This window comes from Stegostoma tigrinum, chromosome 2 (assembly GCF_030684315.1).
Source record: "Stegostoma tigrinum isolate sSteTig4 chromosome 2, sSteTig4.hap1, whole genome shotgun sequence".
Lineage (NCBI taxonomy): Eukaryota > Metazoa > Chordata > Chondrichthyes > Orectolobiformes > Stegostomatidae > Stegostoma > Stegostoma tigrinum.
In genome coordinates, this window is record NC_081355.1 from 63,190,848 (window position 1) to 63,207,244 (window position 16,397).

Genomic DNA, 16,397 nt, shown 5'->3' on the forward strand with positions numbered 1-16,397 from the left:
ACTGCACCACAAGAGGGCCCTTTTACTTGAATAGTTTTCAAATTAATTGTTTATCATTATATTCCAGCCTGTGCCACAATCTCAAAACATATGGGATGATGAATAATCAAACTCTGTTTAAAAAAAGATAATAAAATGTGAAGCTGGATGAACACAGCAGGCCTAGCAGCACCTCAGGAGCACAAAAGCTGACGTTTCGGGCCTAGACCCTTCATCAGATGAAGGGTCTAGGCCCGAAACGTCAGCTTTTGTACTCCTGAGATGCTGCTTGGCCTGCTGTGTTCATCCAGCTTCACACTTTATTATCTTGGATTCTCCAGCAGCTGCAGTTCCCATTCTCTCTGTTTTAAAAAAAAATTCTTTCACCCTATTCCACCATGACTTGATTGTAGGTTTTAAACGGCTGTCAGTGATATGGACAGCTCTTCACTATCATTTGTGCATCATTACTTTTCTAGGCACAGGAATGCCACTTGAAGCTGAAAAGGTCCTCAAATGCTTTATACCAGACTCATCATTTTCCTCCTTAGCAATATCACCTACTAACACCATTGCAGAAATGCTAAAAGAAGTTTTCTTACATTTTTCACATACACCATGGATATCTGTCCATCTTGTAGCAGCTGAGCACCACTACCTTCAGTTTCACTGCAGTGAAATGCTGCAAGTGGATCCAGTGAATGAAACATACACATAAGAAACTTGGTTTCAAAACCTTTTCTTCAATAGAACATTTTACAGTACAGTACTAATGTCATCTGATTCCTCTGGCTTCCTTTGCTTGCTAGGGAGTGATTTTAAATATTCAAGATGCCTTCTTGCATCTTCTTGATTTTGACGTACGTAATATACCACGTATGAGATAACCATGGTGAACCAGCCAAACATAGTGACCAGCATGGCCACATCGGTTGTTTTTTTTGACAGATTACAGAGGTCTGCTTCATTTGCAGCACTGATCAAAGATTTCCCAGTATGTTCCTTCAAAGCTGCAGTCTCACAGATAATATTGCTGGCCATTTCATGGTTCGAGGGCATGCCATGCAGTGCCTGCTGGAGGCTGCAGTCACAGTGCCATGGGTTGTCGGAAAACTGAGCCCTGCCTTTGAGTTTGCTGAATGTGTCTTTATGTACACTTTTAATCTTGTTGTTTGAAAGATCAAGAGTCTGCAAGGTATCAGCCACACCTTTGAAAGCCTGTTCTTCTATGGACTCAATAACATTTTTGGACAAATTAAGCACTTTGAGTTGGTGCAAGTTTTTAAAGATCTCATTGGGAACAGACCTTATTTGATTTGAGTCTAAGTAAAGTAAAGCAGTTTCTGGAGGAAGGTCTTTCGGAATCTCTTTAAGATTCGCATTGCTGCAGCTTACATTTAAGCTACTGACATGAGAACACATACAGCCTTTGGGACACATGCTGGCTGAGTGAAAGCACAGTACCAGGAACACTACACTCTGTAGCAGAAAACGCATAGAGAGTGGGCGAGCAAGGAATAGGTCCATCAGCTTCATGCTGGGATGTCTGCATAATCACACGGCCTAGTCCTTCATCCAACAGCGTACATACAGCATCTGGCAATAATTCTTTTCCTCTTCGGTAAGCAACTTAAACAAAGTGGTGAAGTTGTGCATGTTGTCCACATTTATACGTTGGTAATGATGTTCAAAAGTATTATACCTGAAAGAGAAATATACACATTTTATGCACAAATGCCTCGAATAGAAATATAATGGAGCAAACACTTGAATCTTTAGGACTGTAACTTTGAATAAATTCATTCACAACCACTGTCATTGCTCCAATCTTTTGCTGAGACATGCTGTGTCAATGAGAAAACCACATAATAATGAGGTGCCAAGAAAACATTATTGCTTCTCTTATATTCAGTGCATTCTGCATAATTGTTTTATGATTGCAATTTTAAGATGAATTATTTTCCATCGAGACGTAACTTAGGAAGTCTACATATCTGTATGTAAAAAATGTGACAACTTAATTTTCATAAAATTTTGCTTCATCAGAAATCTTATTGGTTCTGCTTTCTATTTTAAAGTTCCATCTTTTATTTGTCCCCAAATGCTACATTTTAATCTTTCTGTTCTTGATTTGAATCTTCTTTATTGATTTTATAGTTACAAGGTTTTTTCCCCCCTAAGTACAAGGTCTATTTCAATTTTGGATTAGAAGGATTGTATTTCAATCCCATATATGTTTAGTAGTGACCCACTGTAAGAAAAAAAACTACTGCAAAACAGATACAATGAAATGATATAATTAAAACTCAGAACAATGGTAAGCAAATAAATCTCAAGCAATAAAGATAAATTTTATAAATTTCACTACCGACTAACCACAAAGGCTTCCAAAACTATTCCAGAATGAGCAATGCTGTTTTCAAAGGCTGAACCCTCTGCACCTCCAACGCTGCTTTCAAAATTCAAACTTACAAATATTTCCGTGGCCTAACTCTATTTATTCCCAACGACCTCTTGGAGTTCCCTCTCCCAGCTGCACAGTCAGCTCCTCTGTCATGTGTTCATTTCCCATCTCCCCTTGCTCGTCTTTACACTCGTGGCATATCCTGCAGGCAGCATGTCTCTGCTGTCTGGGATAACAGAGTGTGGGGCTGGATAAACACAACAGGCCAGGCGGCAGCAGCAGAGCACAAAAAAGTTGACATTTCTGATCAGGATCATTCTTTTTCTGCTCTCTGGGATTTTCTTTCTAAACTCGCCTGCCATTCTTCACGTGCTGCCAACTTTGAAAGCTGCCTCAAACCTTACCCTTCAGCCACAGCCGATTGCCTCACCTTGATCTTCTAAATCTTACCTGGTGTTGGATTCCTCCTGTGAAGCATGTTGAGAAATTTAGCTGTCTTAAAAGGTGCGACACAATGCACTTTATATATGAGAAAGGATTTCCAGTCCCCCTAACTCCTGGGAAAGATCTCTCTTTTGAGAAGTACTATGAAGCAAATGGAATTAGTTTAGACTAGTCTGAGTGAAACAGAACCAGTCATCGAAATTAATTGCAATCAAATCAGAAGCTACACTATGTGCAGCGACCACTCACTTCTGAAGGACGATCTATTCTGGTAAATTAAGTCTATCTCCACGATTAAGTTTGAGAAATGAGAAAGCCAGAGAAAAGAGGATAATAAAAGAAATATCAAAAAGACCATATCTTAACCACCACCACCTACTCTGCACTACCACCCTGTACATTGCATTAAAAACCCTTGACTTATGTGTGACATACTAAAAAAAGAGTTGTCATCAAATTAAGCCAGACTTATGTTGCTGACATGGGTAAAAATACGAAGCACTCTGGACAAAGCTGGTGAGCTAGGGGCATATTTAGTATAATAATGCAGCATTAACATGGATACTGCCAAGTTCAAGATTGGATTGAGAGCTGAATATTTCTGGCTACAAAATATCCTGGAGAACAGAATAAGAAGGGAGCTGATGGATCGTGGAGAAGGAATGGTAGTATTTATCAAATTCTTTACAACAGCTTTGAAACATATACATGATAAAAGGCAACATGAAACATTGAAATATACGCTTAAAGCCAAGGAACAATTATCTAACTTTCTGTAGATTTTTGAAGAGTGAGAGGAGACAGAGGAATATAAATGCAAAATACATGCAGGAGAATAAAAAGGAACAAAATGGCTGAGTTCAATTATCAAAAACAAACTAAAGTAAAAACAATGTACTTTCAAAGGAAAGGGGACAATTTTGCATTGTGTCCAAAGTCACAACTTTATCTGCACTGATTCTTTGCTGGGCCAATCAAACGCCATATCAACTACCTTGTTCTCTCTCTAGAGTCTCACATCCTCTCCAACTTCAAATTCCCTTGGTTTCTGTTCTCAACATTCATTTTGCAAAGAATGTAATGCCACAATCAGGAGTAAAAGTGAACTTTCTGGAAATAATAATCCAGTAAATAACAGTCAACGTGATAATAACAATTCCGCTATTTGTCAAACACACACTTTTTTGCACTTCAAAAAATTAAAACTTTTTTCTTAGAATACACAATGGTTTCAACTTCTTAGCACAAACTTTGTGCTGCACCTACTGTCCATGTAAAGAAATTATGTTCATTTCTAATTTTAAATTTTAATGATTATTTTATGAGTATAACCCAAAGCACTTATTTCACACCAGAGGAGCTCTGCTTGAGACAGAAATGTTGGCATGGGAACACGGTGGTGTGTTGAAGTGGCAGGCAACTGGAAGTTCAGAATTTTTTTACAGATAAAATGTGGATGTTCTGTAAAGCTACAGAATAGAATAGAATATCCTTTATTGTCACTTGTACTCCAGTAGAGAAGTACAGGAGTACAGTGAAAAGTTTTTACAATGGCTGCCTTTCAATGGCACCATCTTAGGTATAAACCACAAATCTTACAGAATAATGTTGCTACACAAGAGGATTAAAAGGTAAGAATTTCCATGACAGTCCGGTAAGAGCATCAAACAGCAGCAGCTCAGCATGTGGTGCCAGGCCCAAATCCAACAACTGTACCACAACACACCAGCCTCCAGTCCACTCCTCACCGACACTCAGCATCAATAAGGCAAGTCACGCTGTACCCAGATTCACCTCCCTCCCGCACTCTGGGACTTGGGATTCCTCACATAGCATTAGCTGGGCTCACAGTCCACACTGTACCAGCTCGTCCCCCACACTCATCCAAGCCTCGCAGTCCACTCCGTGTTCCAGGGCCCACAGCTCGCGGTCCACATTTTTTTTCCCCCCAGTGGGGAGGAGACTACATTGTTGGCAGTGAATACAGTCAACTAGGTTGAGTTAAGTACAACTAAATTTCTGGAGGATAGGCTGGCCACTGATATCCACGTCAAACCCACCAACTCCCAGCTACCTGGACTACACATTCTCACATCCTGCTTCCTGAAGGGACTCTATCCCAATCTCCCAGTTTCTCTGTCTCTGACATATCTGTTCTAACTATGACACTTTCTATAGGGAAGCCTCAGAAATGTCCACCTGTTTTCCTCAACTGAAGATCCACCCTCACAGTGTTGACAGGGCTGTTAGCTGTGTCTGACCTACCTCATGCACTTCTACGCTCTCCTCCCTTCCACATCAACAATAGGGTCCCTCTGGTCCTCACTTTCCACCCCACCAGTCCCCGCCCCCAAAACAATCAGTAGCTGCTATTTCCATCACTTTTAATGGGATGCCACCACCAGACACATTTTCCCCTCCCCTCCCTTGTCTACATTCTGCAGGGACTGTTCCTTCCAGGTCACCTGGGTCCACTTCTCCTCCATTTCCAACATATTCTCACATCCCCACTGTACCTTCCCATCCAATCGCAGAAGGTGGAACACTTGGCCATTTACTTCCCCCCCTCTCTTCACTCCTAAGTCCCCAGACAGGTCTTCCAGGCGAACTGGCACTTTACCTGCTCTTCAGTCAATCTAGTTCCCTATATTTGCTGCTCACAATGTGGTCTCCTCTACAATGGGGAAACAAAGCACAGACTGGGTAACCATTTTGGCGAATACTTACACTCTGTCCACAAAAATGACTCCAAGCTTCCAGTTGCCCGTCACTTTTCCGTCCATTTTCTCACGCCAACATTTCTGTTGCAGGCCAGCAGCAGTGTTCATTGAGTCTCAGCACAAGGTGGAAAAGCAACAATTATTTTCCACCTGGAAACCCTGCAGCCTCTATGACTGAACATCAAGTTCAATTACTTTAGATCCTGATTCCATCCCTCCATGTTCTCTACCCCACCCCCACACTCAGTCCAGTCACGACATGTGTTGCTTTTGGCACAGTCACACATTCTCAGGTACTCCTAGGCCCATTATCACATTACATTGGTTGCATTCAGCACAGCTCATTTTTCTCACTCCTAGCTATTATTATCACTTATTCAGCTTTCTTCTGCCCTGCCTGTTATCCACTATCTACCTATCCCTTTCATATCTCTCTCTCTCTCTCTCTGGATTCTGTCTCCATCAATTCACCCACCTCTCTTCATACACCCACTTTGCAATTGAGTAAAAGTGGTACAATGCTGAAACCAAACAGTTCTGACAAGGAGTCACTGGGCTTGAAACATTATCTCTCCTTTCTTCTTACAGATGCTGCCAGATTTGAGTTTCTCCAGCAATTTCTTTTTTTGTTTAAGATCTGAAACTTGTTGACCGAGAGCTTAGCAGAAACAGATGGCTTTCAAAAGGTAATTTAATGTTTGTCTAAAGACAAAATAATTTACAGAACAAACAAGGGAAAGGGCAAGGGAATGACTGAGCAGATCTTAGAAGGTCCGCATGACAGGCGAAATGATCTCCTTCTGTTCTGTAACTATTCTATAATTCTATCTATTTTGTAGTTAGAACATAGAACATAGAGCAGTACAGCACAGTACAGGCCCTTCGGCCCACGATGTTGTGCCAAACTTTTACCCTAAACCTAAGGTCTATCTATCCTCCACCCCTACCTTATACTATCATCCACGTGCCTAACTAACAGCAGCTTAAATGCCCCCAGTGAGGCAGACTCCACTACCCTCTCCGGAAATGCATTCCGCGTCCCTACTACTCTGAGTAAAGACCCACCTCTGACAGCTCCCCTATAGCTAGCTCCCCTTACTTTAAAACTATGCCCCTTCGTAATAGCTACCTCCACCCCAGAAAGTGTCTCTGGCTGTCCACGCTATCTATACCTCTGATCATGTTCTATGAAACAATTTGTCCATTTAAATTACATTAGGAAAAGTATATCCAGAACTTTACTAACCTTCAATCTGAACTCATTCATCTTCCGAGGCTGTGTGCCATCAGGCTCTGATGACTTTATTTTGGAAATTCCACTACTTCATTTCAGAAGCATTGCAACTCTGTTCAAAGAAGAAAAATATAAACTATGCAACTACAAATCCATCAGTCTAAAATTAGTGGTAAATCAGTTTCTATATGTCATAGTACAGACTAAAATGAATACATCCTTAGAAAGATAGGATTTACCAAAGATAACAGCATGGACTTGTAAAAGGAAAATTGTGCCTCTCAAACTAAAAAGAGTTCTTTGAAGGAATGTGATAATAAATAAAAATGCATTGGATATTAGATTTCTTTTCAAAAGGCATTTGTAATCTGGCATAAGGGGGTTTACTGATCAATTTACAGCAAATATTAAAGGAAAAATAGGGTTACAGCTAAAGAATATAAAACTGACAGTAGTGGTCACTGAATCTTTTTACAGACTGGAAGGATTTTAAAGAGTAATATTCCCTTAGGGTTAGGATCATTGCTTTTTCCAATATTCCAATATAGAAGGAAGGATGATCAAATCTCAGGTTTTCAGGGCATGTTATCATAATTTGAAAACTACAGAGAAGTAGGCAGCATGGGTTTATGTAAGTAGCTTTGGGAGTATACAGATACGTGAGTAGATGGGATAGATGGGCATGTGCTGAATGTTTTGTCGTGAGTTGTAAGGTGAAATGTTATGGCAGGAAAAATAAGGTGAAGAAATCAGTGTTATAAAGTGGAGGTTGCCCCACCCATGTGAACTAAAACCAACACCCAAGGAGGAGGAGCTTGCCCTATAATCTGTAAAAAGACTGAAAAATAACCTGTTGTTTAGCAACTTCTAGCTGTTAAATAAAATAAATCCCTGACACTCACTTTAAAATCTACAAGTAACAATTTATTTATCTAACTCTAATAGTGAATAAATAACTGAACTGTTAAAAAGCCAAATAAATCCCTAACCACAAATTATTCCGAATAAAGTAAGATTCTAATGGTATGCTGTTCCAATAAATACAAATCCCACTTTTTTTAATATATGGAAGAATTAGTCTCTTGAAATTATAGCCAAGTTACATAATTTCCAGAATGTTCTGTGCCTTCTCTGTCAGTTCTTCTGTCAGGAAAATTAATTAGTTATGCCACTGGTACTGTTGTTATTTAGATGATTATTTACAGGAGGCTGTGACAGCTGGTGATTCTCTCTTTTCAGCTTAGGGCCATTAGCTCTGGCGGATGGCAGCTCACTTTGGGCTCAGTGTCCAACTGTCCCCTTCTTTTTATATCCTTGATGACATATCAATATTTCTTACAATAGGATTGGTCCTGTGTTGTCAAAACCATCTGACTTCAATTTAATAGGCTTTTAGTATCTAAGTACCTAGTTCAAATTGATTGGCCAAATTCAAATGCCTGCTGTCTTGGTAAAATCTTCTACTTGGGCTGCTGACTGTATAGACTTCTGATACAAATGTTTCAATTGCGGTTCTCCCTGTTTACTTGCATGCTTTCAAGCTGCTACTCTCAGATATCCATTTTCCAGCTCAAAGCATAAGAAAAAGGACATAATGTTATTAAGGGACCACGCAATGCTTTACCCCCAACACTTTACAAACACCAGATTCTTACTTCCTGTTTCCCAATCTACAAGTACTCTACCCAAACTTTACAACAAAACACAAACAGTAAAATCTGAAGAAAAGGTAAACAAAGAAGTCAAATTCTTTCCCATGCTTCCGTTTTAATCTGTTTGTCCTTGGTCTCCTGGAGTTTTCCAATGAATCTAGATGTGAGTGTGAGGAACATCATGTTTACTTCCACCTACGCACTTCACAGCATTCCAGATGCAAGACTGAATTAAACAATTTCAGATAGTAATTTCCACCACTTTGTTTTCTCTCTCTTCCCTCAGTCTTTTTTCTTTCAACAAGTACACACCACGCCCCGCCATGACTCATCTTTTGTTTCCTTACTTGTCTCATTACTGCTCTCATTTATCTTCTATCAACCTTGATGATGTTCACTTGAATCAAGCTGGGACCAGGGTTTGAATGAATTGAATGACTAAGACTTCAAGAGTTTTAACCTAAATAGTAGAAAGATGGTTTTATGTGAGGGGAATGGAACACAGCAATCGTACAGAGAAGCAATATAGGTAATGGTAATAACAGAGTAGCAGCAATTATGGTCAGATTAGGAAATATGTGGAATTAAAGAATGAAACATTTCCTTACTGAAATCAATGACAAAAACAAAAATATACAATTAAGATATGATAGCCATTTTGAAATATATTTTCAAGGTTGCAAATTGAAAATACAAGGTATTTGACATTTTGAAAGGAAATGAAGGAAGGAAAGAAGATGGAGTAGCTCTTCATGAAAAGAATAAGGTCAGTACAGGAGTGGGAAATATTATAGACTTGGAAGATTAAGGTGCAGGGATGAATGTTATCATTTTATTTTTATTGAATTTCATGGAAGATTTCTCTCCACAAGACCACTGTGCCCCCAAAGCATTGTCATTCTGGAGCTGATCTGCAAGGTTCATAACATTAGCCCTGGATATTGTACATAAAGTGGAATTGGTGCCCTGCATTGTGGGCAGGGATCCGGAAGTCCTGATGAATGGAACGGGTGGTGCAGAGGAGGGACATCCTCTATTCCCAAGACTGCCAATGGCGACCGTGGCTTCACACCCTGCCAGATTGGTCCAAAGTTGCTTCCTAGGTCAGTGTAGTATCAACCCTCTGGACGAATACCCAGTACTGTAGGAAGGTGGTCAGTGATTTTCTCCAGCTGCCAAGATAATTCACACTGACTCTCCAGCTACCTTCCGCTAAAGGCTCATGCTTTACCACTTGCACCCCAACTCCTAAAACTTACCAACCTGCTTTCTGCATTACCCACTCACTCACTTGGAGCACCTCACCAACTTCTCCCGACTTGTACCAGCTCTAACAGCAATGCCATCCATTTTCACCTCCCTCAGTCCATCCCTTTGTCCCACTGCAGGGTAAAGTGACCCACAAATGGGTGGAAGAGCCAGGATGGATGGTGGAGTATCTGACATTCAGCTCCTCACCCCGTGTGAAGAGAGGATCTGAGCCGTCATTGGTGAGGTCTGGGACTGTTACCTGCAAAGACACAGAAACTTCCATGGCCCCAGCAACCAAGTAAGAAGCTGCTGTGTTCCCTTCTGAGTCTCTCACTTTACCTGTGTATTTTACACACTGGAACAACTACCCCTTGTTTATGACATATTCTCTCTGAATCTTTTGCATTAGCAGGGTCACTACAGTCAACAGGATGGCCCCACAGGATAACCCCTTCTCCACATCTGAGGAAGACAGCACAGATGGCTCAGGGGAAGCATTCTGCTCCCGTCACCCGCTCTTATCCTGACACTTTGGTGGGTATTTTAGCTAAATCAGTGTCGGAAACACCTGCAGCTGGCAGAGGACTGGCAAATACATGATGTTGGCGTGAAATTGACGGTATCAATCATGCTGCTGTGCTGCACCATGTAACCCTTTGACTGATGACTATGACAAGCTGCCTGACTGCCTTTGTGTCTGCACATAACAGGACTACTGTAAGCCTTTAAGCTCTGGTTGAGGCAGAAAAAGCACAAGACGACAGAGATGCTATGAGCAAATGAGTAGGCATCAACTCAGAGAGCTGAGAACAAGGGAGGATCCCCGAGATGCAGCCTGGTATAAACTATGAACTGGATCCCTGAGGGCAATATATCCTTGCAGCAGTAAAGTCAGCTTTTTAAATAATGGAGCACTGAGTTCCAAAATGATTCTGTTGCTGATAAATCAATATTACACACTGATTTAGGGCATTATGTGCCACTTCTAAATACATCCAGCAGATTTTAGATGAGTTCCCGCAACAAGGTGCTGTCTACTGCAAGTCTTTGGAGAAAAGTGTGTGTGTATGTGCGTGTGATAATGTGTGCGCACATGTGATAGTGTTTGTGTATGCGTGTGCACGCGCATGTATGAGCGTGTGTGTACACAATGACATCATTATGTCCCACATATAACTACCGTGACTGAGCCTAACTCAGCACATGCTGTTTATCTGTACTGCCTACTTTTGTTACGTCTTCCGCCAATCAGGGCCTATTGAACCTTTCAAGATTTGGTTGCACAGTTAGACCCTCCATTTTTTGATGATTGGTAACGTTCCTGTTAATAATTACATATTAACATATTTATGCAATCATCAGCTGATAAAGATGCATAAACACGGAGTTACGAACAGATAAACAGATAAAACACAGGCAAATGCCTATACACACAGTCAGACATGCACGCACACACCTGTCCATTCTCATCATACATATGCACAGAAATATATATAACCTACACAAGATTGGCACTTCCAATATTTCCTGTCATGACCATCCACAACAGTCAGATTGCGCTGATGTTTTGCAATTAAGCCTTTCCTAGACATGTGTCTTGGTTGCATTGGAAAAATTCTATCCTTTATAAAACATGGGATATGTTATTTCAAAGGAAGTGATTCTTAGTTTTTATTAACTAATGGAGAAAATCAAATACTGAATAACATAAGAATGTATGTGTCTTGAGCTTCTGGAACCAAATCTTTAGCCAAAAAGTACTGGGTTGACACATACGTGAATAATATTTGAGGGGTAAAATCCACCTTATCTCATCATCTTGGTATCTCACTACTTGCAGTGATACAATAGCACAGTTGCACATCAGAAACTGCTTCCAATAACCGTGCCCCAAAGCCAAGACAAAGTGAGCCAAAAAGGTGTTTTAAGTATTGTTTTTCTTTTTCCAAAATAATACCTTGCTGACACAGACACTGTATACCATGTTTATCCAATAGTTGAATATGGCTGGTTGGACCATAGGGAAACACAGTAATATTACATTTTGCAATCCATCTCAAGCAACATCATCAACGATATATGATTTGAATAGGTCCCAGATAGGAAGACCATTTCCTGACTTAATCCTCCTAATTGGAAACTCCGAACTTTCCTTGGCCATTACTTTTAAGTCATCTTCATCCATCCATTTCTTTTGGGAATTGCTTTTCTCAGAGGACATCACTATTGGCACAAGCTTTGTTCTGCCAGACATAAGCAACTCTATTTTCATGGCCAGTTTTCCTCATTATCATTGTTTTCACTCCAGACATGCTCATTGACTGGCTGGTATGTCAAAGTTTACAGGGTTCTCATTCATGTTCCCAATACAGGTCAATCTGTATCAATTTTTCTGTCAGTATTATTACAAACTGCTGACATGTGAAAAATATCAAGTTCTGCCTGGACTGTGAAATCTTGGAGAACTCCAATGCCAACACCTCGATGACAGTCAGATATTTTCAAACTGCTGATGGTGTGAGGAGGGAACAAAGAATCCACTCATCTCCGATCAGTTGCTCATTAAGCTCCCTTCAGAATTCTGACAGACCAGAGAGCCAGCACTGCAAACCTTAATTGTGATTTCTGCAAAATTGAGAAACCTGGCACAAGCTAATGCCCCACCAGAAGAATTTGGCACTATTTTGTGCTCAAACATTTGTCTGTACTCATTTGCATGATCTGCATTCTGTAGTGTTCATTCAGTTATCCTTTGACAACTTACAATGATCTATGGAAGTGAATTACTCTGAAATGAAATCACACATTGCACAAACCATAGCAATTACAAGCAGCATTCAAGTGAATGCATCTGAAATCAGCTGTCAAAGAATCTAGCTGAAACAGAAGCAGTGTAACACATTCCTCAGTCTAGAAGCGATCAAGAAATTCTTCAAGCTAGATATTACAAAGATCCAGTATATTGCTAAGTTCCAGTTGTACTGGCATGAAGCGTGCAATTCCTTACCATAAACAAATCACAACTGTGATAAAGATGGTGTTATTAGTATTAGTTATTGTAATTACTGTAAAGAACTATTGTTATGATGAGACATAGGACTGAACCTTATTTTTTTGTCTATGTGTCAGTTTTGATGATTTTCATGGGGAGGGGGGTTTCTCTCTACAAAGCCTAGCAAATTTTCTACCTAGTTACCACATCCCATGGGGCCTCTCTCATCCAATTCCAGACCATCGACCTACCCCTAAACAACTTGCATTTATTTCCTTTTTAACTAAATAGCAGAAATAAATTATTCGTTAATGATAAAACCAAAAAGTATGGACATCCTCAAAAAAAAGTGCACAAGTTCTCACGTTAGTGGTGAATCAATAAAACGGGTAGTATTTAAAAACAGTGTAAAGGAGAGGGGCGGAATCAATAGAAAACAATAAATGAAAATGGCAGCATGAAACATAAGCAGAGCCAACAGCTCCCAAGCATCCATTCCCAAATGCAGGAATGAGAAGAAATGGTTAAATGAGAAGGGGTTAACTTGTGAAAGTAGAGTGCTGATGTAATCATTATTGGCTCCTTTGGCTGTCATGCAGTGCTTTAATTATATTTAGAGTTTTTGCTTCAATGAAACTTCACATTCTGTGAACACATATTTGTCATTTCATAGATTGTTAGCAGGAGTTTTGAATTACTTTCCAGGTATTACATCCACACAGAATATTCAAAAAGACTGAGAGGTTCCAGTCAAAATAAGGAGACCACAAAATTCGGCCTAATGACACTCAAATTTGTTGCTGCGGGTTTTGTTTCAAATCCAGAATAACACCTGCACCCTTCTGGCGTGGGCTGCACTAGACATGATTTTTAGTGCGTCAGCAGCATGTGCAGGGACAGTCACCGGACACAGTGATGTTAATCAACATTAACACCTTTTGACACCAACTGGGCCATTTTCTATTTTGATATTCTGGCCACTGCCCTCTCTTAACCTTACACAGCTGAACAAGCATTTAGCAGCAGGAAATAAACCTACCCGCACTATTTAAAGGGATCATCAACTACTTACAGATTAGTTGTTGAATGATTCCTCCTGACTTCTGCTGCATTTGTAGGAGTGTTTGGTGGGTTATATTGCTACTTAAAATTGGTGAAGTCTACAGGGAGTGGTGTTGCACAGAGAACTACATGGTTTCAGCATAACTGGAGAGTGTTCTGCCCATTGTGTTCCAGCCAGCTCTCTGCCAGAGTACTCAGCTAGCTTAATTTCCCTGCCCCCTTCCCTGCAAACTGTCTCTGTGGATAATTATCAAATTTTATTTTAAAAGCTAAGCCAAGACTGAACCTGCATTCACTGCACTTTCATTTCAGATCTGAACCACTTGCTGCGTAAAAAAATTCTCCTTATGTTTCTTTTGCTTCTTCTGCCAATTGCTTTACCTCAGTGTTGTCTGTTTCTTGATCCAATGGGAACAGTTTTTGCTCATTTACCCTGTCCAGAACTTTTGTAATTTTGAAAGTGTCCATCAAATTTACTCTCTCCAAGGGTTAACAGCCCAAGCTTCTTCAATCTACCCATTCTTGTAACGGTTTCTGTATCGTCTCTAATCCGTTCACATTCTTCCTAAACTGAGGTTACCAGAGTTCAACACAAATTTCCATTTGAAGTTCAACCAGTAACTTAATAAACTGCATCACTTCATGTCTTTACAACTTTATTGGGCACATTTTCAACCTGCCCTGTCACCTTCAACTGGTGCATATTATAAAGACTGTATTTTTTTAAAACTTTATTCTTCATTGTAGACCAAAATGACAAAAGGATTCTCTTAAAACCAAGGAAGGGATTATTACACTTCTCAAAACAACTTACTCATTCTGAGTTGTGCTTACACTGCTACTTTGCAAGTAATGCAGGAGGAGAAATAAGACATCATCGCACTAGGGTGTGTGCTTGGAAGAAGATTCATCCAGCAACAGATTGTTGATTGGCTTGTGCAACTGTAACCAAGTGTGGATGTAATAAAGTTATCCGCTTGATGACAACTCTCCAAAAGGCTCCTGTGCAGGTGGACATTTGGGTATTATCAACAGAGGAGGACAAGCCTCCAGAAACAGCAGGTTCTGTGTTTCTATCCGTGCTGCAGATGTAACTGAAGCCTGCAAAAGGCCAATTATTTTTCCCTACCAACTTCTGTAAGCTGGTTCCTACAACCAATAATTAAGAAATTTTATAATGAGTGTGCCAATCACACCATGCTCTTGCAAAAACATTGAAGGAATATAGAGAAAGGGATCGGAGAACAGATGGTTTTAGGAAGCTAAAGGAACATCTTATTAATTTGATGCTACTGAACTGTTTTTGTCCAGTGTTTTTCCCTGCCCTAAAACACCAATTTTTAAAAATATTTGTCTGTCAGTATGTGTGCAGGTGTTAGAACATAGAACAATACAGCACAGAACAGGCCCTCAGCCCTCGATGTTGCGCCGACCTGTGAACTAATCTAAGCCCCTCCCCCTACACTATCCCGTCATCATCCATATGCTTATTCAAGGAATGCATGTGCATTCCTGCCCGGAACGCTGGGAAACAACGCTGCCACTGAACAATGATATTGATATAACAAAAATAGGAAGGAATATGCGAGGATGAAAGATGATGGAATCCATTGATACAAGTGCACAGTCCCTTAGCAAATGAACCCAGACAATGTTTTCTGTTAATATGATTTCAGACGGGTAAACTGGGGTCTTTGAGTAGTTTGATTGTCATTACCTTTTACGACAACCCGGGGAATACTTGGACTTGAGTATCAGGCACTTTCCGAGGTGGGTTGGATAACATTAACCTCTCGATCTATTCAGCAGCCAGCCACCTCAGCATTCCTCATGAATGTGGCAACATCATCATCTTTGGTAAATTCAGTTCAAATATTCATTTGCTACCACAGCCATGCTCTTCGCCTCTGCATTTAAATCCATTTTTGGTCCCCAACTGGTTTCACTTTTCCTTTTACCACCTTTCAACAATTTATAAGCTTATGGAAGATTCCCTCTTATGTTAGTTCCTAGTCTCTTTTTACTTCTTTTATTCTTGGATCTTCCTCTGAACACTTGATTTGCACTTGTACCATTAGCCCAAATCTGTCATACACGTCGTTTTCAGCTTCTTCTTATTTTGTCCCTTTTACTACTGATGGAAATCCAGATTTGTTATTCTCACCTTTCAGCCCCATGGCAGCTAGGTTTAAGCCTCCGTTACGGTTTTGCCTGCAAGTGGTTAACTCCAATTTATCTTGGTGCTCCCACAATTAATTATTTGTACTCTGGATGACTTGTCCTTTTCTGTACATAATCTAAACCTTACGATACGATGATCATGATCTCTTAAACATTCCCTTGCTGCGACTTGATCTACTTTACCCACGTCATTCACCAGAACCAGAAATACCCACTTCCTTGTTGGACTGGAGTCTGGAAAATTCTCCTGAATATAGTTGAGAAACTCTTCCCTTCTCTGCACTTTACAATGTTACTATTCCAGTCTGTAAGTATTACTATAACTACTGAACCATTTTGATTTTCCCCTCTAATTTCTTTGCAAATTTGTTCCTCTATACATTTCCAACTCATTGGTGACCTACACAATAGATTCAGCTGTGTTATTCTGTTTTAGCTTCAACCAAAGAGGTTTTGTCCTTGATCCCTCCAGCATATC

The 16,397-nt window shown here is 40.2% G+C and overlaps 1 protein-coding gene across 9 annotated transcripts in view; it reads right to left on the reverse strand.

Moving 5' to 3' along the window:
- Positions 1–291: 291 nt before the first annotated feature.
- The window catches only part of lrrc3b (leucine rich repeat containing 3B), a 54,199-nt gene continuing 38,093 nt past the window's right edge, over positions 292–16,397 (reverse strand). For 4 of the 9 annotated variants that reach the window (XM_059641628.1, XM_059641632.1, XM_059641621.1 and 1 more), the window contains exons 2-4: positions 6,794–6,893; positions 5,555–5,660; positions 292–1,681 (exon numbers count right to left, since the gene is read on the reverse strand). In XM_059641628.1, coding sequence (XP_059497611.1) covers positions 736–1,515 — 780 coding nt within the window. In that variant the 5' untranslated portion in view covers positions 1,516–1,681; positions 5,555–5,660; positions 6,794–6,893 and the 3' untranslated portion in view covers positions 292–735. Of the gene's footprint in view, positions 1,682–2,833; positions 2,958–5,554; positions 5,722–6,793; positions 6,894–16,397 lie in introns of those variants that run through there. The other 5 variants (XM_059641623.1, XM_048561282.2, XM_048561260.2 and 2 more) reach the window with 4 other exon arrangements.